This window comes from Daucus carota, chromosome 8 (genome assembly GCF_001625215.2).
Source record: "Daucus carota subsp. sativus chromosome 8, DH1 v3.0, whole genome shotgun sequence".
Taxonomy (NCBI): Eukaryota; Viridiplantae; Streptophyta; class Magnoliopsida; order Apiales; family Apiaceae; genus Daucus; species Daucus carota.
The window spans coordinates 24,202,989-24,227,824 of NC_030388.2; the positions used below are offsets into that span (position 1 = coordinate 24,202,989).

A 24,836-nucleotide genomic window follows, 5' to 3' on the forward strand; every position below is an offset into this window, starting at 1 on the left:
GTATTATTAATAAAAATCAATTTTTTTTCTTTTGAGAATATTCAAGTAAATAAAAATCAAACTAGCAAATAAATATTTAATACAAAAAATTAATTTTTTGATATTTATGATTTTAGACTTGCTACTTATATAAGATAATCACAAATTCAAGACCGCACGAGATCTATAAAATAACCAATATTTAATAAATACATTATAAAATATACAATATGAGTTAAGTTCTATGGAGTACACAAAAACATTGGAGTATTGGAGTACAAAATTGGATGAAATATAATCTAGTCATTTAAATTTAATTTTTTTTGTTCTACAATATATGTAAACATTCTACAACCTCCAGATTATGTTCTACAACATAAACATTGTAATCAAAACGTAGAACAATTACTTTTATAAATCAGAGGCACCATATTTTGCAATATAACTAATAAGCAGAACAAGAATCTTAATACTTGTTAAAATTGAAAGATATTATTGATTAATTGATAATTATGATTAAGACAACTTATAAATGATAAATTATATACAAATTTGAATAATCAAAAATATTATTTTTGATTAAACTAAAAAATTATGATTTGTTCTCCAATACTTCAATGTTTTTGTGTACTCCATAGAACTTAACTCTATAAAATATATCAATAATTTGTTAGTAAAACTACCACGATTTTGTTTAAAATAGAGTCTCTCGGCAACGTCACAGTGCGTATCAAACACAACAAAAATCACAGTTAAAAATACAGAGCTACATCAAGATCTGTAAATTCAACACAAAAACCCCTTTCTCTTATTTCTTTGATAACTTTATGCCCCATGTATGTAGTTTGAAGCTCTCCGCACATCTGATTCTGCTCCGAAATACTTTGAATCTTGAGCCGCGCTTCTTAAATCTCACTCCAACACTACATTTCTGCTCCTGATCTGCAATTTCCATCGCATTTGTGAGTTTAATCTTCTCAATTTCTACTGTTTTTCCTCGCTTTCGTTACAAATTTTATATAATCATCGTTTGTAATCTTTTATGTTTCTGAATACATAGAGTACATCACAATTCCTTTTTATTAATTAAATCTAAAACGTAATCTGTACATTTTGTGCTATTAATACACGATACGTGAGATCGCGACGGTAGGTTGATTGAGTTTATTTTACTTTGAGTTGATTTGTGTTGTAATGAGTTTCTAGGTTTTGATGTACTCTGTTTCGGTCTTAATTAGGCGGAGTGTAAATGTTATTATTGTTTTTTTTACTGACTAGGAATTGTGATTGGAAGCCGAAATGGCTGGTGCTGCTGCTGGAGGTTTTGTTTCTCGAGCATTCGAGTCGATGCTCAAAGAGTGTTCTAATAAAAAATTTACAGCTCTTCAGACTGCGGTTCAGACATATTTAGGTTAGTACCTATACCAGTCTCAGTTTGCTTACTCTGTTCAGTGGAATTCACGAGAATTTTATTTTTGATGATGTGATGTGAATGTGATTGGTATTTACTGATGATTTTCTAATCTTTTTAATTGCATGTGGTTATAATCTGAGTAAAGGAAATGCTAACAAGTCCAACAACTACACATCCGAAAGTATTTCCCCAACTGTTGTGTATTATTATATGCAAGATATAAATTAAATTTATTATTCTGTGACGTAAAATAATAATCGATTTTACTAATTTTTAGTATGTTTTAAAAGGTTATAGGTCTTAATTGTCTTTAGTTTGTTTCCTTTTCTATATAAATTTCATGGTCATAGCTTAATAACTTGGAACACCTAAGAACATAATAAGAGTTGATTTGATGTCTTCTGAGATTGCAGATTTGAGTTACGGACTTGTAATTATGATCATCATGCATATAGTTGCGTGTAAAGAAAATGCTAACAATTCCAACAACTTCACATCTGAAAGTATTTCCCCAACTGTTGTGGCTTATTATATGCAATATATAAATTAAATTTATTAGTCTGTGACGTAAAATAATAATCGTTTGACTAATTTTTATTATGTCGTAAAAAGTTATAGGTCTTAATCGTCTTTCATTTATTTCATTTATTATATAAATTTCATATGCATAGCTTGATGTACTTGGAACACCTAAGAACATGATAAGATTTTATTTTCTGACGTATTCTGAGGCAGTAGATTTGAGTTACAGACTTGTAATTATGATCACCGTTCATATATTTTTGTTATCTCTTAGTTTCTTTTAGCTTTTTTTTGTTTATTGAATAGTTTTCCGAGGTCAACATGGACTAATATCTATTTGTTAAGTGATGATTATATCAACTCATACCTTGTTGAGTTTTAAACTGTATGTAGTCCTAAAGATATTCGCACACGTAGTTTCAGTTTGCGGTATTGATGTTCTTTTTCCGTTTAGTTGATGATTCTCCTCTGACAAAATTACTGTCATGTTTAAGTTTTGGTTATTATTTTTCCAGTGCCGTATTATTCTGTTTATGGTAAAAGGGAACTGACTTTAATCTTCGTGATGCCTTCAGATAGCACAAAGGAGGGCAGTAAGAATTTGGTTTCCAATAAGACTGAGCAAACAACAACATCTGAAGGAGATCAGAGGTAAACAACAAATATAAATATTTTTGAAGGAGCTAAATGTAAGAACATAGAATTATGGTTACAGAATTATTCTTATATTATAAATTCCGATGGAGGTGTATCAATTACTTAAAAAAATATTTAATTGAACCTAGAGAAGTCAGAATAAGATTGTTTTGTACAGAAGTAGTTTTATAGTTTGTGATTATTACTCAGACTAATTTCCTATTTTCGAAATTTATCTTTAAAAGACACGTCATTATGTACCGGCAGTTTTGTTTTATACGGAAACTTCTATTAGCATAAATGAGTGTTAATGTATATGTGTACATTAAATTTTTTTATGTATTGGATGTGGTTTTGAGTTATCTTTGATTGCTAGTTTGACAGAAAGTAGTAGTGGACCTGCAAAAAATGAATCCGAGCATGATTCAGCTGCAACTTCGCCTACTGATCAGGTGGGCGAACATGCTGGTAAGCAGGTTGTAAAGAGTCAAACTATTGCAACCACCTTGGCAAGTGCTGGACACGTTTTAGATGGAGCTGATGCAGAGCTTGTTCTGAATCCACTCCGACTTGCTTTTGAGACGAAGAACATTAAAGTCGTAGAGCTTGCACTAGATTGTCTTCATGTATGTCCTTTTTTGTCATGATTGTCCATCGTTATTAAGGTTCAAGTTTTTTTTCCATACTTTTTAAGGTGCTCAGATCAGATATTCAGATGTATATGGAAGGTATTTGTGCTCCATACCTTATTTTTAAGTAATTTAAAGCTGTCAAGTAGGGGTGCCCATGGGTTATCAAAACCCGCCCAAACCGATCAAACCGACCCAACCCGACCCTAAACTAACCCGAAAATATTTAACCCGAATTTTGATTGGGTTGAAAATTATTAAAACCGATTTAAATGGGTTGGGTTAGGGTTTTGCTTATAACCCGCCCATTCTAACCCGACCCGCATATTTTATTTAATTTTCATATATTTTATTTGTTTTTACTAAAATAATTTTAGGTGTCTTTCTATCTAAACTAAAAATATATCACATATTACTTAAATTTATAATAAATGCGTGAAACAATTTCTATTTTGAACGAATCATGAGTTCCGCTTAATAAGAGCTAAGCTATTGGCAAACAAACTCGATAATGAGCTCAACTTGTCTCGAAAAAATTGTGAAATTACAAAACTAAGTGACCTTACCTCACACTTATTTTCTAGTAACCTATTCTACCCAACCCAAACCGACCCAAACCGAAATAAATCATAACCGACCCAACCCGATGAAATTTAAACCGAACTTTAGTTGGGTTAAAAATTAAAAAAACCGAACTAAATGGGTTGGGTTAGGGTTTAACCTATAATCCGCCCAACCCGACCCGCGGGCACCCCTACTGTCAAGGTTCTTCTCTGTGTGTATGACAGCTGACAATGTGATGGCTCATGATTCAGATCCTGATAAAATACTTAGCTCGTAGTCGGCGCTTACATATTTTTAATGTTTTTGCATCTGTAGAAACTCATTGCCTATGACCATTTGGAATGTGATCCTGGTCTAGATGGTGGTAAAGATGCAATAATGTTCACAGATATTCTAAACATGGTCTGCGGTTGTGTGGATAATTTGTCCCCTGACAGGTTTGTCATGTTTTTGAATTTATCAGTTATGGTTTTGTCTGTCCGACTTGCTATGACTGTAGATATGTAACTTATGCACTAATTATATGCAGCACTATTCTTCAAGTCTTAAAGGTCCTTCTTACTGCTGTATCATCAACAAAGTTTAGAGGTAATGATGGAGAAAAATGTTTAATTTTATATGGCCATAGTAATCTAAATCTGATATAGTTGTATTTTTTAGTAGCCTTGTTAATTGTACATTGAAAAGTAAAAATTAGAAGACGGTGCTCACTATATATGCTCTGTTCTATTTTGAGTCACCGCTGGAGGTCTGTAACAAGTAATGCTAGTTTTCTTGTAAGAATGAAAAATTACCTTTTTGCTTTCATGCATACATCTGATGAGGGAATCTTAATTGAATATTATTTGAATCATTGGTACATGAGTTGTTATTTGTAGTGGCCCTACTTGAATTTACAAATGAGATTTAAACCAAGATTCTACTTTTGGTCAAATTTTATGATGAATAAGAAGACGTTGATCTTTAGAATTGACTAGTATTACGTGTGTGTTTACCTCAAACACGTAGTTACTCATTTGGAAGAGTTTGGGGTCATATTCTCTCTCAAAGTTTTGAAGCTGGAAAATTGCGACTTAAAATCTGAAGAGGAAGATAAGAGCATCCCCAATATATGTTGCCCATGGAGTTTCCAACCATTGAAATATCATCATACATATATGTATATTATATATATATATATATATATATATATATATATATATATATATATATATATATATATATATAGTTAAGTTCTATGGAGTACAAAAAAATTGGAGTATTGGAGTACAAAGTTTGATAAAATGTAATCTAGTCATCTAAATTTCAATTTTTTTTGTCCCATAATATTTGTAAATATTTGACAACCTGCACATTATGTTCTGCAACATAAACATCGTGATCAAATGGTAGAATAATTACTTTTATAAATCATAGGACTCTATGTTCTGCAATATAACTAATAAGCAGAACAATAATCTTAATACTTGTTAAAGTTGAAAGATATTAATGATTAATTGACAATTATGTGCAAGACAACTTATAAATGATAGATTATATCAAAATTTGGATAATCAAAGATATTATATAGGATCAAACTAAAAAATTATGATTTGTACTCCAATACTCCAATGTTTTTATGTACTCCATATAACTTAACTCATATATATATATATATATATATATATATATATATATATATATATCTATATATATTTGATTTCTTGTCACCCATATCATTCATTGCAACTTTTATTTAAACTTTACTCCAATAATTAGCAACCTCAAAAGTTGCCAATATGGTCCCCTACATAAATTATAAAAATGATATAATAAGATGGGACAATATAAGAGGGCTATAATTATATCTACTTTTGGACAATTGTATGTGTTTTAGCAAGTTTTGGAAGTTGCCAACTTTTAGCAACCTTGGTTGGCAACCTCCCAACTGCAATTGGCGCACAACCAAGAGTGTCATGCACTTCAACTTTGGCAACCTCTTGGCAATCCCTATTTTAGATGCTCTAAGGCATATTTTCCATTAATTGACAAATAAGCGTCTACTGGTCATAAACAGTTTCAGATGCATGTTGATTTTATAATGTTATGACTTATGCTACAAATAACACCATGAAATCCTGCTTTTCGCGAAAAATAAAATATAACATTTAAAGTCCTATAGCTGGGCAACAATATTATGTTTATGTGATCTACTTGCCCAGTAGAAGGTGGGTTTAGATTCATTGAATGCGGGCAGTGTTGATGGTAGACTGACAAAATTGTTAGAATTTGCCTTCCTGGCCTAAAATAATATCATTACAAATTTGTACTTGTGATCTATATATTATTGTAGCTTTATTTCCATTTAATTCGTTCACCAAGTTAGGCTAGTGATTTATTCCGTGTGCTTGTTTGCATTCCGCAGTTCACGGGGAACCGTTGCTTGGAGTAATCAGGGTTTGCTATACTATTGCACTAAACAGGTACTTCCAATTTTTTTTCTTTGTTTCTGCATAATTTACGTATATCAGTTTCAGGTAGGAGTCATATGATTTGTTATGTTTGCAGCAAGAGTCCTGTGAATCAAATGACTTCGAAGGCAATGTTGACCCAGATGATTAGCATTGTTTTCAGGCGAATGGAAACAGATCTGGTGCACAATTAGAACTTTATAATTACATATTTCTGTCATTAGTGAAATGTAGCTTACGATCGTTAACCGGAACAGCTTAAGTTCATAGTTGATGTTTAGGCACTCTCAAATTGTATGGTGTTGGCAATGACATCACCATAAGTGACTGTTTATTTATGTGTTATATGTTTGATTATATATATGGGTCTTTCTAATGTGTGCCCAAGGGCACACAATAAACACTAAATTTGATGAGTTTGGTGGATTTTTATTGGTGGACTTGATGAAAATGCAGGTGGGCCATCCATATTTATGATTAAAGGACCAATAAAAATGCACCATACTCATGAAAGTTAGCGCTTAGTGTGTGCCCATGGGCACACCACAGAAAAACCGTATATATATATATGTATTATATAAAAGTATTGTTTCATGGTACTTTTACCAATGATTTGATCATTATATTATGTATTTATGGATCTAGTTGTTGCTGTATCTATTTTAATACTCTAATTATTTATTAAAATATGTAAAATGTTCACTTTTTACATTACAGTTGCACACACTCATACTCAGTCACATAATTGCATATTGAAGTGGCCTAATGATAACATGAAATATGAATAACTAATGATTCTTGTAGAATACATATTTGATGGCATATAAGAGATAATTAACGATATAACTTTATATTATAAAACACAATAATACATACATATATAATTGTATAATTAAAATTCAGCCATTGTGCAGAAACTAATGTCTTTTGCCAATGTAGGGATCTGCTTCCAGCAATTCTGCCAAACATAGAAATTCCAGGGATGGGCTGGAGACGAATATTGAAGATCTGCCAAATACGGAGAGCAGAGAAGGAGCGACTTCTTTAGATGCATCGTCTGTAAATGAAGTTAAAGACGCACCTGCTGCATCGGTTGAGGAACTTCAAACTCTTGCTGGTGGTTCTGATATAAAGGTGCAGCATTTTGTACAGACACAAATATATTCTTTTTGGGGATGGATTTTAAAAATTTGCAGACTACTAATATGTAAAATGTAGATACACTACGTCAGTGGCTTGCAGTTTATGCGTAGGCTAGAAGTTAGTATTATGCTGAATATTTCTATGTGATTGACTTGATCTACTTTTGAGTTATGAATTATTACCAACCCACAGTATTATGACAAAGTTTTAATGCCTTTAGTTATGTATATTGGAGTCTGTAGTTCTTTTTTTGACTCTCTTAGGCCTTAAGTAACATATATGTTTGTATATAAATTAAGAATAGATAAAGTTGACAGAAAACAAGAAATAGTTATCACTAACGGTGAAACTGTGTGAACTATATTATTTACAATTTTTTTGCCTAAGATCAGTATCCTTCATTAGTCAGTTTGTCTTCGCATGTCATGACACCTTATTCACCGAAACCTCATTTTAATTTCAAAAATATAATCCAGTTTTTGTATAATTATATCTATATAGCCATATGTCACTTTCAGTTTAGGTAACTATATACATACATACATATATATATATATGTATGTATGTATGTATGTATCTGAATTTGCATCTTCAACTTATTGCTGTATCCTTTTATGGCAAACAAAAAGTATGCATGGTCTTAGGTAATGACGTCTCCAGTTATAGATTCTTCTTGTTGGTGTTGTAGTATTTATGTTGACCCAATATTAATTATTTTTTAGGGTCTGGAGGCAGTTCTTGACAAGGCTGTGAACCTTGAAGACGGCGAAAAGACTACAAGGTATTATCTGAGGTTGTTGCATTAGCTGTCAATTTAATCATATGATCTGGACTAACTGATTTACACTGTTCTTTCCCATGTGCTTGCTACTGGTATTATCTTTTGAAGAGGAATTGATCTTGAGAGCTTGAGCATTGCTCAACGGGACGCTTTACTGCTTTTCCGTACTTTATGCAAAGTTTGTATCCTCACTTTCTCTATGTTTCATTTGTAAGGTTTTTCTATTCTTTATTTTTATACTATATTCGTGCAGATGAGTATGAAGGAAGATAGTGATGAAGTTACTACCAAAACACGTATATTGTCGCTTGAGCTTTTGCAGGTTTGTTTAGTAATTACTGTAAAATTTGTAATCTATTAGTGATAGGCTGAATGCTTGAATCCTAATCTGAGCACATAAAAGTTTACTCCGTTTTTTTTGTCATAATTCACTTTTACGTGGATGAATTGTATCGAAATACAATATCCCTAAAATCAGAGTTCTTTCATTTCAAGAAAGTTTATCATCTAACCGAAGGGCATTCAAAGATGCAACCAGATATTTTGATGATAAAACATTCATGTCTGAAAATAGAACCAACGAAAGAGATCCTGAAAATCAACAAAACATTAGTGTTAGAACAGTAAACAGTAAATCAACAAAACATAAGTGTTATATCACTATTGGTGCCAATTTCAAGACCAATTGCTAGAAAGTGACAGAACTATGTTAGCACATCCTACTAAAGCATGTTGAATGGTGGTGCTGAAAGTGATGGTATATCCGTAATATAGCACCCAAGAAAAATACTCCACGTCGATGCACTGCTAAACATGGATGCGGAATAACAAAATGCTATACTTGGTGAGAACCAAGTCTAAATGTTGTAATTGCCACATAGATATGCAAGTGAAAAAATGGAGGGAATGAATTAAAGTAATGGTGGATATAATTCTGCATTTAAAGGTGAGGTTGTGGAAATATATCTAAATTTAGATTTATTTGGTGTGATTTTAAAATTATGCGTTGGACTAAAAGTTACTCCCTCCGTCCCCTTGAGTTGTATACATTGGGGGACGGGGACGCGGCACGGACTTTAATGCTCCTGTAGAGTGTAGTTGTGTAATTTATTTTTGAAATTTTCTTTTTCTGAATTAAAGTTTGGATGTTATATTTTTATTCATAAAAAGAAAATTTCAAAAATAAGTTACGGAACTATATTTTATAAGAGCATTGAAATGCGTGTCGAGCAGTTGAAAAGAAACGTATACAATTAAATGGGACAGAGGGAGTATATGTTAAATCAAAAATCTCTTTTTGATTTTATAATACAGCAATTGCTATATGTATTTTAGCACTACCATTACATGCTCTTACTGGTGTAATATGAAGCATATACCCTTTGTAGAGAGGATAGCAATTTGCTTTGTTACTTATTACAAAAATATTTTATTTCTAGTATTTCATATATATATATATACATATACATACATACATATATATATATATATATATATATATATATATATATATATATATATATATCAATAATGACTTATTTGCTAAAATCCTCAGAAAATTAAACTAAAGGACAAAAACTCTAATGTTCAATGCTTCAATGTTCTAGGGTCCTGTTGAGTGCGGATGAAACTGGTTGCTAACTATTGTTTTGTTCTTACTCTTTCAAGTATTAAAGCAGTCGAATATTATAAGCTTAATGTTTGCAGGGTTTATTTGAAGGAGTCAGCCACTCTTTCACAAAGAACTTTAACTTTATTGACTCGGTAAAAGCCTACCTTTCATATGCATTGTTGCGGGCATCAGTTTCTCAGTCTCCTGTCATATTCCAGGTTTCAGTTGGATGCTTCTATATATTATTTGCTTCATATAATGTTCTGAAGTATAAGATGTGTTTATGTATTTGTCTTTTTGGTCTTGCAGTATGCATCTGGAATCTTCTCAGTACTTTTATTGCGATTTAGGGAATGTCTTAAAGTATGAATGGGTCTTGAACATAATCTGTAGCAATTTTCTTTTTGATGTTTAGTTCAAATTTTTGGAACCATTCTTTCGGTTCTTGATTATTCATGCCTGGTAACTATTTTCAGGGTGAAATCGGTATATTTTTTCCGCTGATAATATTACGATCATTGGAGGGCACAGAATGCCCCCTCAACCAAAAACTAAACGTTCTTCGGTATGTAATTTTAGTTTGAACATAAATATAATAAGAGCATGGTAGCTCCCAAATTTATCATGTAGCGAATTACAGAAATACTGTTGGTAAATGATAATCCATAGTCATCACAATAACTTTTTGCAGGATGCTAGAAAAAGTCTGCAAGGACTCGCAGATGCTTGTCGACATATATGTAAACTATGATTGCGATCTTCAGGCTCCTAATTTGTTTGAACGAATGGTAAGAGATTAATTATCTCATTGATATTTTAGTATCAATTTAATTTTCAGGTCTGCTAGAATGCCTGAAAACGTCATTTACTTTCTTTTACTTCATATAGGTTGTCACTTTATCTAAAATTGCTCAAGGAACCCAAAATGTAGATCCAAATTCAGCGACTGCATCACAGATGGGATCGGTTAAGGGCTCATCTGTTCAGGTAACCACTATACATATTGCCTTCGATAGCATAATTGATGGGCTATGTGAGGATCAGTGATTTCTTATTGATCCTTGTAGTGTCTTGTGAGTGTTTTCAAATCACTTGTTGAGTGGGAGAAGTCACGTAGAGAGTCAGATAATCAGAGCAAAACCAACATAAGTTTGGAAGGTGGTTCAGCTATAGAATCTCATGCAAAAGTCGGGGAAGATATACACAACAACTTTGAGAAGGCAAAGGCTCATAAATCTACTTTGCAAGCAGCAATATCCGAGGTATCCAGCTAATTAGTAATTCTGCTGCAACTCATTATTCTTACGAACACGACAGAAGCTAGTTGATTATTTATGAAATTTTAATATAAAGATGACTTGAGAAATTAAATGCTTATGTTTTGCTAATTTGAGGTTCTGCTGCATACTACAGTTCAACCGAAACCCTGGAAAGGGTATCGAATATTTGATTTCCAATAAGTTGGTGGATAACACCCCATGTTCAGTAGCTGAATTTCTGCGGAATACTCCCAATCTGAACAAGGTAGAAATTATATTTCGTAACTGTAGATTTTGGGCGAAGTTAAACTTGTAAATCACCTTTTCAGGTTATAATTGGTGATTACATGGGCCAACACGAGGAATTTCCACTTGCAGTCATGCATGCTTATGTTGATTCTATGAAGTTTAGTGGAATGAAGTTTGGAGCTGCAATCCGTGAATTTCTCAGAGGATTTCGGTTACCAGGAGAAGCACAGAAGATTGATCGCATGATGGAAAAGTTTGCTGAACGGTAGGTGTCTTTGTGCTGTCATGGTGGTGTATATTAAATTAATTATTATTTATTTGTAGACATTAATCGTCACATTACAAATTCTAAGTAAGGTTCAGGACTCATGTAAAATGCACATAAGAATGTATAGGAGTTTCTCAACTGCTGTCAATTATTTCCACAGTACGGGCCATAGAGGAATTTTTGTTGTTGCAGACATGACCCAGAATTTTAGAAGTATTTCAGATCTAGCAAGGAGGTTGCGTTAGGTACAGAGACGACCTTAGTTAATACTGCATAAACTTCAGTCCTACCTGCCAATGTTGTATCACAACAACGGACAAATTAAAATTACATCTTATAATTTGATAGGACTCCAATGAATGAATCTAATCTAACAAGCCATCGGATAATAGCATGTCTGGTGGGCTGTTTTCGTCATAAAAAGATGGTGCTGATTTTAGGTGTTTGCTAGGAAGTGTTCTTAGATGCATAGAAACAGGAATATAGATGTTCTTATTTACCCACTTGATTCCTACCGTAGAATTTGTTGGAATAATTGACTAAAGTTAGCAACCTGATTTTTACATAATGACGTTAAAAATGTGGTTTAGCTTATCTTATCTATTTCCTTTTATATTTGTGGAAAGTGAATGTGTACCTAGGTGGCAGAGTAGGCATCTCCTGCCTCGCCTGCCTAGGTATCTTTGTTATGTTTTTAAAATTTCTTATTTTTTTTTTTATCATCTTTATCTTTGTATATTACTCATGACATATTCGTTTGATGAATAGAATCTAAGTCAAAGTCCGGCCTAGGCTTTGACATTGACCGGGCTGGGTCTATTATCTTCCGAAGCCTAGTTATTTTTTAATTTAAATCATTTAGTTTAAATTAATTGAAATATTTGTATATTATATATGATCCATCTTTCGTTAATATAAATACTGTTATCTCTCTCATAGTTTGTAGATTTTTAACTAATTAATCGATTGCATGTTTATTTGATGTAAATTAAATCATTTGTAACAAGTATAAGTATTAAATTGTTCACTCTAGTCATGAATGTATAAAAATATGTGTGTAAAATATTTTTCATTTGTACCAAGTGTAAAAACATATATAAATAAATAATAAATAGATAAATAGATGTATTATAATAGTGGGATTTTATTAGGGTTTTGATCGGGTTTTATTCGGCCCGAGCTAAGACTGGGCTTTACCGGGCCGGGCCATGTTTTACACAAAAATATAGGGCCCTATGAAGGCCCTAGCCCAGGCTATATTTTTGGGCCCAGGTTTTTTGCGCATCTCTAGAATCTAATGAATGTTTTCAATATATATATATATATATATATATATGTATATATCTTTTAATTCATATAAGTAGCTGTGAGGATTATTTTGCAAGAGAGAACAGATTTGTTTCTGCATTATAGAGCTTTGTAGTTTTGATCAAGTTTACTGGGTGGTTCATTGGTTGTCTAGGCAGGTTCCGGAACTTCTCCATATAAGGCAGTAAACTACTGTGTACTCTCCTGGGGGGTTGTTTTTGAAACAATGCAATTAGCATTTCATTCAGACTAAAATGGGTTCTGTGTCATTGCTTCATAATGGTTGTGATGTAGGCCTCACTAGCAGCTGGTTTCCTTGATAGGAGCGAGATCCCACAGCACAATTGATCATAATATGTATATCTATGACTATACCAGCTATAAGAAAAAGAAATACTGTATATATCTTTGCACTTCCACAAGTTTGTTAATGAATAAGTAGAGGATGTATTGAATTATTTTTAAGGTGAGGATTGGTGGGACGGGATTCTGCAGTTCTTAAGTGGGGAAAGTTTATAGAGTAATCTGAACAAATTAAAAGTGTAAATAGTAAAGAATGCCAAATGAAAAGGATGCGGGATTGACGTATGTAGGATCACAGTATATGTACAATGTATAAGATTTTACTTATATCTGTATTGCTGATCACATCTGGATCTGGTTTAGTAACTAAACCAAATTCGGGAAATGCTGTTAATAATTGCTTCCTTATTAACATATAGGAGAAAGAGCGACATTCTTTTCTTTGCATTGATGTCATTCATCAGTAGATATTTGAGTACGTCTGCAGCTTATTATTTGTCATATTGTTCAGCTATGTCATTACAAATTAAGTCAGTAGAGCGGTTCCATGATATCATTATTTAACCCTTGAGGAAGTGAAAGCTTACATGCTAATACAGTAATACCATTTAACATGGGTGCTAACCACAATCTTCATTTGTTTTGTTTCATTAACCTACGCATCAGACTTCCAGTGTACCTTTTTTTTTTTTGATTTAGTTTTTAGCCTTTGCATCAGACTATCAAAGTACATTATGATTATGTGCCGGGTCTTTCTTATCTGTGTATAAGACCTTTTTCTTTTTGGTGCAGGTATTGTGCAGATAATCCAAGTTTGTTTAAGAATGCAGACACCGCTTATGTTCTTGCATATGCAGTTATAATGTTAAACACTGATGCTCATAATCCAATGGTTTGGCCTAAAATGAGTAAAGCAGATTTCATTCGCATGAATGCCTCTAGTGATGCCGAAGAATGTGCTCCTACAGAACTTTTGGAGGAGATATATGATTCTATTGTCAGTGAAGAAATTAAAATGAAAGATGATACTGATGATCTAGGACGAAGCAGCAAACAAAAGCCAGAAGAAGAGAGAGGCCGCCTTATCAGTATTCTTAATTTGGCCCTTCCCAAAAGCAAATCTTCATCTGACACTAAGTCTGAGAGTGAGGCTATTATTAAAAAAACACAAGCTATTTTTCGGAATAAAGGACCAAAAGGAGTATTTCATACATCATATCAAATTGAGCTTGTGCGGCCCATGGTTGAAACTGTTGGTTGGCCTTCACTTGCCACTTTTTCTGTTACCATGGAGGAAGGAGAGAATAAGGCAAGGGTTGTCCTCTGTATGGAAGGATTTAAAGCAGGGATACACCTTACTCATGTCCTTGGAATGGATACAATGCGCTATGCCTTCTTAACTTCTCTGCTCAGGTTTAGTAACTAGTAAAATATTTGTCTTAAGCTGTAGGCTACCATGTTTAATTCTTTCCTCTGTGATCTTACTACTCTACTGGGTGTCTTTGTCCTTCAATTTCAACAAGAACACTTCTTACTTGGTCTGAAGTTTGAACATATCTAAAGATAATTTTTAAGGTATGAAGCATAACTAATTGAACCAATTGTGTCTTAATAATGCCTACCCTTGACTTTTACACCTATTACCATAGTGTTTTAATGATTGCAGTAATCATAACCTGAAGTGAATAATCCAGGTTGAAGGACTATGTGATTAATTTCACAATTTTTTTCTCTGATTGATGTATCAGGTGATAGACAATTGCAATGAAAACAAAAAGGGTGTTTGTGAGCACTAGTAATATATATGTGTATGTATGTACGCATGCATGTATGTATGTCCATGTTCAACAGTGAGAGTCCTATCTGAGTTGAACCATGTTTCTGAATTTGGCGTTTACTTAAATATTGATAACACATTTAGTACATTGTCAAAGTCTTATAAGTGCAACTCCTAAGACAATGCATGGATCAATACATTGCTAAACTTGAAATCCAAATTGATTTTAATGTTAGTGCTATTGTAAAATGCTAAAGCACAAGAGATATTTTTTTTTTCTTGCAGGGAAGTATCTATACTATCTATATCTTGTTGTCACTTTTTTTATTTTTATATACCTTTTCAGTAAACTAACCTCTATAATTTGAAACTTGTTTTTACAGATTTAATTTCTTACACGTGCCAAAAGATATGCGTAGTAAAAATGTGGAAGCATTGCGGACTCTTCTGGATTTGTGCGACACTGATACTGGTGCTCTTCAGGATACATGGATTGCTATTTTGGAATGCATTTCACGACTCGAGTTTCTAACATCAACTCCATCTATGGCGGCAACTGTCATGCAAGGGTCAAATCAAATCTCTAAAGATGCAATTCTTCAATCTCTTAGGGAGCTGGCTGGAAAGCCATCTGAACAAGTGTTTGTTAATAGTGTGAAATTGCCTAGCGAATCAGTTGTGGAGTTCTTTACTGCTCTCTGCAATGTGTCGGCTCAGGAACTTAGGCAGACTCCAGCTCGTGTTTTCAGCTTGCAAAAACTTGTAGAGATCAGCTACTATAACATGGCGCGTATACGCATGGTAATTTCCTTTATCATTTAGTTTCTGTGAACTTGTAAGTAGTTATTGTACTTGCAGGTTGTACATTAAACTTGTTAGGTTATTAGCTATTTGTTGGTTCTTTCAATAATGCCAATGACATGGTTCTGCAAGATGAACTTTTTCTGATTAATTAGTTATTACTGTACTTGGTCAAGTTGAATGATGTTTAGCATTCCCATTAATTCCGCGGTTTATGAGGGTTTGCTACAGTTTCTGTCTTTCTTTATCAGTTTTTTGGTGGGATAGAATATTAAAGACATCAAGTGTACAAGCTTTACGTCTGTATCTCATGTTACATTTTGGTGGCTATTTGTAAGATCTTTCCAGTTGCCTCTTTTCATGGTTTATCTGCTACCCTTTTTAAATGTTACTGATTCACCCCTGTTGTGTCGACACGACTTGGGTGCAGGTAGTGATGTTAGTCTGATGCTTCATATAAAGCCCTCCTCTTTTTTGTCAATTCTGTAAACTTGCACATTCTTAGATTTAAGTTACAACTAGTAGTTCCATGGAAATTGAAATAACTGTGTTTGGTTCAACACTATACTACTATGCTATATAACTTGTGGTGATCATGCAGGACATAGGTAACTTCTTGTTTTGGCATAACCTTGACAGCCTGGGAACTTGAAGCTACCATGTCCAGTTTGGAAATTGTTGAACCAAGCATAACTAATTTCAATGTTGAGGCTTGGCAAAAAAAAAAATAAAAAAAATTTCAATGTTAAGGAAGTTGTAGTTACATGAAACATATGAGGCCTAAAACTGGTCACTTCAGTCTCCAGCAGTTCATGCCAATGTGCTAAATTCTTGAAATTCAGACACATTTCCCTGCACTGATTTTATATTCTGGATCCAAATCCTAGAGTTCTTCTATTTTAAAATTTTAACACCTTAGATGGACTCTGTGTTTCCACCATGCATATTTTTGCGGTTGCCAATCTTAGCCAGTTCATGCTTTGAACGCGTTCCAACAAGCTATATCTATGTCACCAAGCTAAGCCTTTAAGTGGTGAATATAAAGGGTGCTGTTGATATGAATGTACTTTAGTTTTACATAATTTGATTTACATGTATTCTTAATTATGCATTTCTAAAGTTTTAATCATCTGTTTGATGCTCCTATCAGGTATGGGCAAGGATATGGTCTGTGCTGTCGAGTCATTTCATCGCGGCTGGTAGTCATCGTGATGAGAAAATCGCGATGTACGCCATAGATTCTCTACGACAACTTGGGATGAAATATTTAGAGCGTTCTGAACTGGCTAATTTTACCTTTCAAAATGATATCTTGAAACCATTTGTCATTCTTATGAGGAGTAGTCGAAGCGAATCTATTCGAAGACTGATTGTTGACTGCATTGTTCAAGTATGCGTAACTAGTCAAACATCATTTGATAGAAGAACCTTTCATATACTTATATAGTACTTCTTGTCTTGTTGAAAAATTTTAGATGGTGAAATCAAATGTTGGAAACATCAAGTCTGGCTGGCGAAGTGTATTTATGATTTTTACAGCTGCTGCTGATGATGAATTGGAACCAATTGTTGAAAGTGCATTTGAGAATGTAGAACAAGGTGATGACATGCTAATCTTTTCCTTCTGTTGTAACATATATGTACTCACTCAAAAAATAATACACCAGACAAACGTGCACACAGAAGCTGACCTAGTTTATGGACCAGTGGGGCTATTTTATAAGAATCAGTACCCAAAAACTGATATTGCATTATATTTAGTTTCTATATAACTATCTTGAAGTATAAGAAATATATATCTATAGACTTCATTTAGGTTAACATTTTTGTCGGAATTATAATTTTCTTTGTTACATCTTACTCATATGGTGCAAAGATTTGCACAGGGATGAATTTAACTTCAAGTTTTAATAAAATTATATTTATTTCTTATTTTAAATTATAATATATATCATAGTTTAGTAATAGATTAATATTAATATAATATATATATTTTTAGTTCCCACGACCAGGAATCCTGGGTCCTCCCCTGCATACACACATACATAAAGGGATAGATGAATAGACTTGGTTGTAGGCGGAGCTTCTTATAAGGCAATAACTACAGACCAATAGTATGTTTTATCCGGAATTTTCTGATGAACTACTGGAATTAATGCTGTCTGCGTATATGTTTTTTTATTTTCAGTACTTTCCTATGGTCTTCCATATTTATAGTTTCTAACATTGTCATTGTTGCAGTAATATTGGAGCACTTCGATCAAGTTGTTGGTGATTGCTTCATGGACTGTGTTAACTGTCTAATTGGGTTTGCCAACAACAAAACTTCGCATCGTATAAGTTTGAAGGCCATTGCACTCCTCCGCATCTGTGAGGATCGTCTTGCAGAGGTTTGTCCTTCATTATTTAATGTTTCTGGTGACTTTTTAACATTAGAAATGTTGTATGCTTAGTTTCAAAAGGTTTTATACAGCTTAATTTAAGATAAACAAAGGAAAAACTAAAGGAGAAGAAGCTATGCACGTTATTGTTCAATCTTCTCCTTCCATTCTGCTGTTACAATGTTCAGAAATCATGTGACTGTGCCCCTGATATAATTGTGAAATACTTAGTTGCTTCGCTTGTTATACTTTGATCTGCTCTAGTCCAGTAAACCACAATCATATACTCTTATTCTAAACTACTGGACTTGTCCTTAATACAGTCATGGCATACGTACCGTGTCATGCTTTACCCTGCTAAAAGTATTTAGACTGGTCCCTGATAAATTTATGTTATACTTACCAAGTGATACTTTGACCTGCTGTAAGCCTATGAATCTGAATCTGTTCCTTTATTTTAAATTGCATAGACGTGTCCCTGACCTTTAAAACTTCTGTACTCCCATACTCATTTGCACCAACTCCCGGAACTTCTTATAACATGTTGGTGCAATATTGATGTAGATCAGACAGATTAACTGGTGAGGTTTATTGAGTAACGTTTAGTTTGTATTTATTTGTGTGCACCGTGTTTGTACATTACTGCTTGAATCTGTTGAAATCCAGATCGCACAAAAGTGTGTAGTATAATAGACTGTATGACTGTATCCCCATGTCTTACCTGTATGTGTGTTCTCGTACTAGACGAATAGCTAAACTTCCCAATAATGAGTAGTTATAGTAATATATTATGGCCTAACTCGCTACATCAATTGATAAACTATTTCCTATAATGTTAGTTGAGAATTATAGAATTGCACTAGAGACACAGATTGTTGCTATTTTAACATTCTGTCATGCAGGGCCTTGTACCAGGTGGTACTTTGAAGCCAATTGATGTGAATGCGGACATAAGTTTGGATGTTACAGAGCATTACTGGTTCCCGATGCTTGCTGGTTTATCTGATCTTACATCTGATTCAAGACCCGAAGTTAGAAGTTGCGCACTTGAAGTGTTGTTTGATCTTCTGAATGAGAGGGGAAGCAAGTTTACATCATCGTTCTGGGAGAGCATATTCCACCGAGTATTGTTTCCCATTTTTGATCATGTAAGACATGCTGGTAAAGATAATTCAGTCTCTTCTGGAGATGGGTGGCTTCGTGAAAGCAGCATTCATTCACTTCAGTTGTTGTGTAACCTCTTCAATGCATTTTACAAGGTATAGTTTTTTTTCTTATGTGTAACATTGAGGAACTAAGATTTCTATTTAGCCTGGGCTGATAGCTGAAGTGGAAGCATTCTGTTCTCGTACATTCCCAAAGTTTTCATTGTCCCACATCTTGGTACTTGTTAGTATTCATTCTCTGAGACACGTCCACAATTGTGAGACTCATCTCAGATGAACAAGGCCTATTGGATTGTTATTGCTGTATTTCTTTCTTTCCTCAGTTATCTTGGGGAATCCCGAAATTAAGAAGCACTTGCATAAGAGTTTCTTTCTGATACTCTGACGAGTACCTGTCAGTGCTGCTATCATTAAGCTTCAATGCTTTTTTTTTTTTTGTAACTGAGTATTTAGGATTTATTTACATTATTTCCTTTTGTCTTTCTGCACCGAGTCTTCTTTGAACACTCCAGTTCTTAGTGCGGCCATATCCAAGTTTATCATCTGTATGGTTGCTATTATCAGTTGTAAGGAATGTACCTTTTATCTTTCAGTTCTGCATTTAATCTACTCCGTGTTCCGAATCTATACTATTATCAATTTGTGACATTTATTCCTTCTATATATTTCTTAGGAAGTATCCTTTATGCTGCCTCCATTGCTCGGTTTGCTGTTAGATTGTGCTAAAAAGACAGATCAGTCAGTGGTGTCAATTTCTTTGGGGGCATTGGTCCATCTCATAGAAGTTGGAGGACACCAGTTCAGTGAAAGTGACTGGGATACATTGTTGAAGAGCATAAGGTGCATGCATGTTCTCTTGCACATGTTAATCCATATGTTAAATTGTGATTTATTTTGTTAAAAAGTAAGCTTTTCTACTTTATTAAGCTTGGTATAAGAACATTTATTGTGGTTAGGGATGCATCGTACACCACACAGCCTCTGGAATTGCTCAATACAATAGGTTTCGGGAACACTCGAAATCAAACAATAGTGACTGGGGACTTGGATGTTAACATGGGGGACACCCCGAAATTCACAAATGCTGAACAATCAGAGAATCCTCAGTCAATTGATATCGGTGCAGTTGACAGTGCAAGGAATCAGTATTTATCTTCAGTTTCAGACCAAGAAATGGGTTTGCGTACTGATGCTGATTCTGAAGGTTAGGCCTTCTATGAATGTTGGCTTTTACATTTACAAAAAAGAGCATCTGACAGTAATATTTAGGAAAGATTTGTAAGGCACATCTCGTGGATAGATTTTTTTCCTTAATATTTCCCTGTATAGGCCTTCCGTCACCTTCCGGGAGATCTCAAAAACATGGTGAGGACGATGACCTTCAACGAAGTCAAACATTTGGGCAGAGAATAATGGGAAATATGCGGGACAGCCTTTTTGTCAGAAGCTTTACTGCCAAGCCTAAAAGTCGTACTTCAGATGTTTTATCATATTCACCATCGAAGGTAACATTGCTTTCAATTCACCTTAGGATGTGTATACTTTGAGGCACTGTGAAGTGTGAGAGACATATGTGCATAATACTATATGCTTTAGGGTATAATAATTTTGGATTTCCTGTCTTTTGGTTAGTTTATGGCTTTAACATTGTGTTGTTGTTGGCCCTAAACCTGGCTTTACTATCTCTAAGAAATGTTGGCATGCTAGAGAGATTTGGGCCCTGAACTCCAGGGAAATTTGGTTTGATTGTACTCTATTGTGATTATGTTCCTCGGATCCATTTAAATGTATTATCTACTGAAAATCCATTCCCTTGATATTAATGGAAATTAATTTATGCTAGAAATTCAAGGCTCACAAGTCACAACTTGCGTTTAGATTTCCATTTCCTTGAGGGCTATCCATCTTGTGTTTGAAGTTTGTGTCGGAAGTCGTCTTATGTGTAATCTGCTTAATACTAAACATGTCTTTTGTGTACCACAAGTTCCTAAATTTGTATGTTGTAAACAATTATGAAAAGATAGAACTACAAGAGGCAAATGTGGTTTAGTAGTTGTTTAAACTCATGCATACTTATTGTACTCCTTACAGGAGGGATTTGATGTGACATATTGTTTTTGATGATAATGGGGATTTAAAAATATATAGCATTAATTTAAAATTTTTAATGATATACTAGGGAAAAGTTTGAAGTCTTTATATTTGGTATTTAGTTACTCATTATGTAGTTGTTTTAATCTCGTGTATCATTAAATACTGTGGTAATCCTACTCGTGTAGACATACTTTGACTCCTGAATTTGTCGAATAGCATCGTTTGTATCATGCATATTATTTACTCATTTGCCGGTGAGATGTCCTTGGAGTTGTAAATCCACCAAGCCTATTATTAGAATCATAATAGTAAACACAATATTACTAAATTTATAATGATGATGATACCACAGCAAATCATTATTGCTGTTATCATCATCTAACTGTTTTTTAGTTTTTATCATTGCTTGATATTTTGTGTTTGATTATTTGTCCATTTTTCGTCTGATTGCCAGTACCATACTTCTGGTGAGAAATATGTTCTACGTGTGAATATTGTAATAAAAATAGCTGTTTTTCTTGGATATCCTTTAGCTCTCTGATGTTGTCGATTCTGTGGAGATTGATGCAAAAGATGAAGAGTCCTTGATTATGGGAACAATTAGGAGCAAATGCATAACTCAATTGTTGCTTCTGGGATCCATCGATAGCATACAGGTACTATTTTAATCTGCATATTTTTCACTCTAGTAGTAGAAATAAGTCGAAAGTACTTACAATTGTGTTTGTGTGCGTGTGTGTTTGTGTTGAGTTACAATGTGGGAGTGTAGCATGAAAGGAATAATTGAGGATACTCTTTTAAATTTGAACTCTTGAACTTGCAGAAGAAATACTGGGGCATGCTAACAACTACACAGAAGATCACTGTCATGGATATATTGTTCTCTATAGTAGAGTTTGCTGCATCATATAATTCATATTCCAACCTCAGATTGCGGATGCACCACATTTCTGCCGACAGGTACGGCACCACTGCACGTTGTTACATTCCCTGCTTTTGTCTTCCTATATACTCCACAAGAACTTTGAGCATGTTATACTATTCGACAGGCCACCTTCAAATCTTCTTCGCCAAGAGGTATCTGGAACTTGCATCTATTTAGATGTGTTACAAAAGTCAACTGGTGGAAATAACTCTAAAACGGAGAGGGAACTTGGATTGAGCCTTTCTGAAAAAGTTGATGCCTCACAGAAAAATATTGATGAGGAACTTGTGGGGATAGCAGAAGCGAAACTAGTCTCTTTCTGTGCACAAGTAATAAGAGAGGCATCCGAATTCCAGTCTAGTATGGGGGAGACTACCAACATGGATATTCATCGAGTTCTAGAATTACGTTCTCCAGTCATTGTTAAGGTAAAAATTTCCTCTCTGCTCGTCTGTGGAATGTTCTATTCCGACCAGGTCCTTTTGATCCTAGCCCATATATATTTGAGCTGACATGTTTGAGATGGGTTAAACTAATAAGCCTTACTCTAGTGTATGACTTAGCAATGCCTACCAGACCTACTTTACAAAACTGCGTAGCTTCTCTCTCCAGCGACTTCTGGACGACTATTGTTTCTTCTCCTAGTTTTCGTTTTATTCTCCTTCCTCTGTTCATTCGATGTTTAAATTACTCCTTTTATGCTCTTTGTTCTCTTTCATTTTTACTGCTATTTCATAGTATTATGATAAGCTTTATGGTGACAACTGATAATTACTCATTTTTTGTTGGTATATCAGGTGCTTAAGGGAATGTGTTATATGAACAAACAAATATTCAGAAAACACCTGAGAGAGTTCTATCCTTTAGTTACTAAACTCATATGCTGCGACCAGGTGAATTATTCTTCCAAGACCTATATAATTACCTTCTTCTGTTTTCTGGTTTGGTGCCATTGATTAGTTTATTTGAGGCAAGGAGGGAGTGAATTATATTACATATCAAGGGTGATCTTACATCAAGAGATTCATACATAATTAAATTTAACCAAGACTTGAAATTTTCTCAGGGGTGTGTATAATCTGTATTCATTCCTTTACATTTGAGTTGATAACCATAAGTATAAAATTTGATAGCAAAGTGACACAAAAAGCAAGTTATTGGTCCTTGGGCTGTTGCGTAATTTTCTTAGTTATTATTTTTTGGGACTTGAAAGTTATAATATGTATATATGGGATCGATTATTTGTACAAGGGGTGGAGTCTATTCATATAGCAGTGGTCACTAAACACATCGGTTGGCCAAATGTCCAGACTAAGAAATTGTTATATATATATATATATATCATCATTCTTAACTGTGAGGTGAAGGGAGTAGTTTATATATATATTGATTACTTATAAAAGAGAAACTTATGTTGTAAAAATTTCACCTGGGGGTCCCCAAGTTATATTTGTAACCTTCTCTGGAGGTTCCATCCCGTGCATGTGTTGCCCTAATACCTATATTCCTTGTGGTTTCTTGCTTTAATTGTTTTTAGATGCTTATTTTTTGGTTATGGTCAATTACAGAAATTTTAATACTCACACACCCTGCCTCCACATTTACCTGCACCCTCGACCTCTTATTGTTGTGTAATAATTAAAAGGCTGATCATTATTACTTTATATTGTGTCCTGACCCACCAATATATTTACTGTCTGCTTTAAGTTTCTGGATTTTAGTCTACACTTCAGTCAACCAACATAAAAAAAAATAAAAAAAATCTCTCTTTCATTCTCTTGGTGACAAAATATCTGCCTCATTGTTTCACTTGAATGTCTGTTTAACCATTTAGAATCCAAAAAGTGCTACTTCTGCTTGGGACTCTGGTGTCCTGTTATATATATTCTTGGAGGTTTGTTGATTTTATATTTTCAGATGGATGTTCGTGGAGCGCTTGCTGATCTATTTAAGGTGCAATTGCATGCAATGATGCGGTAAAAGATTTGTATTGTTAAACTTCTCCACCTGTCTCCATTCCCCTATCTGTGGTTCGTTCTATTTCTATATATGATTTGGGACGATGAGATCCATCCAAATTGTCGAGCAATGGATATTTGTAATTAAACTGTAGTTGATTCTTCAACGAGTACCGTAATGTGTCAACTTATCCAGATCGCTGTACTCTAATTCTTATATGGTAGCTTTTAGTGCAAAGGACATTTAAAGAGGCTTTTAGGAGAGAGCATCCCGGCGTCATTTAGATTTTGTCTGTATTCTCGTGATTTTATATATTATACTGACTTATAGAAAATGATACAGAATTTCTGAGGGACATAGTTGCCAAGTGCTGCCTATAGCACCTTTCCAGAATAACCTTTAAAAATTTGTAGGAAATCTACCTTTATAGCATATCTGTTCAAGCAAGCTCAACGCAATGTTATCGTCAGATGCTATTGTTATATTATATCAAATGTTAGAAATCTCAACTTCAAAGACGTGGTATATATCATGCACATCCTGGTTCTATATTTTGTTTCATCTTGGTTCTATATTTTGTTTCTATACTTGAAACCGTTCATCCATTCATTGCGAC

At 33.9% G+C, this 24,836-nt stretch overlaps 1 protein-coding gene across 1 annotated transcript; it reads left to right on the forward strand.

The window, feature by feature from the left end:
* Positions 1 to 704: 704 nt before the first annotated feature.
* On the forward strand, positions 705 to 24,781 carry LOC108199248 (brefeldin A-inhibited guanine nucleotide-exchange protein 5). Its single transcript, XM_017366981.2, has 34 exons — positions 705 to 941; positions 1,258 to 1,390; positions 2,491 to 2,566; positions 2,928 to 3,177; positions 4,060 to 4,181; positions 4,274 to 4,332; positions 6,149 to 6,206; positions 6,292 to 6,376; positions 7,134 to 7,328; positions 8,060 to 8,118; positions 8,227 to 8,296; positions 8,372 to 8,440; positions 9,826 to 9,948; positions 10,040 to 10,093; positions 10,207 to 10,295; positions 10,422 to 10,518; positions 10,619 to 10,717; positions 10,798 to 10,992; positions 11,144 to 11,254; positions 11,319 to 11,503; positions 13,910 to 14,530; positions 15,278 to 15,695; positions 16,846 to 17,085; positions 17,171 to 17,294; positions 17,937 to 18,085; positions 18,979 to 19,335; positions 19,916 to 20,082; positions 20,199 to 20,446; positions 20,572 to 20,747; positions 21,870 to 21,992; positions 22,160 to 22,296; positions 22,386 to 22,689; positions 23,059 to 23,154; positions 24,179 to 24,781. Exons 2-34 carry the CDS (start codon positions 1,279 to 1,281, stop codon positions 24,239 to 24,241), a joined length of 5,331 nt encoding a protein of 1,776 aa, XP_017222470.1. The 5' UTR covers positions 705 to 941; positions 1,258 to 1,278; the 3' UTR covers positions 24,242 to 24,781.
* The last annotated feature ends 55 nt before the right edge of the window (positions 24,782 to 24,836 follow it).

Bases quoted from the DNA above. Each gene is read 5' to 3' on its own strand.
- LOC108199248 (XM_017366981.2), top strand. From the start codon at position 1,279: ATGGCTGGTGCTGCTGCTGGAGGTTTTGTTTCTCGAGCATTCGAGTCG. The intron at 8,119-8,226 runs GTATTATCTGAG...TATCTTTTGAAG, and splicing joins GACGGCGAAAAGACTACAAG to AGGAATTGATCTTGAGAGCT. The intron at 23,155-24,178 runs GTGAATTATTCT...TTATATTTTCAG, and splicing joins AACTCATATGCTGCGACCAG to ATGGATGTTCGTGGAGCGCT.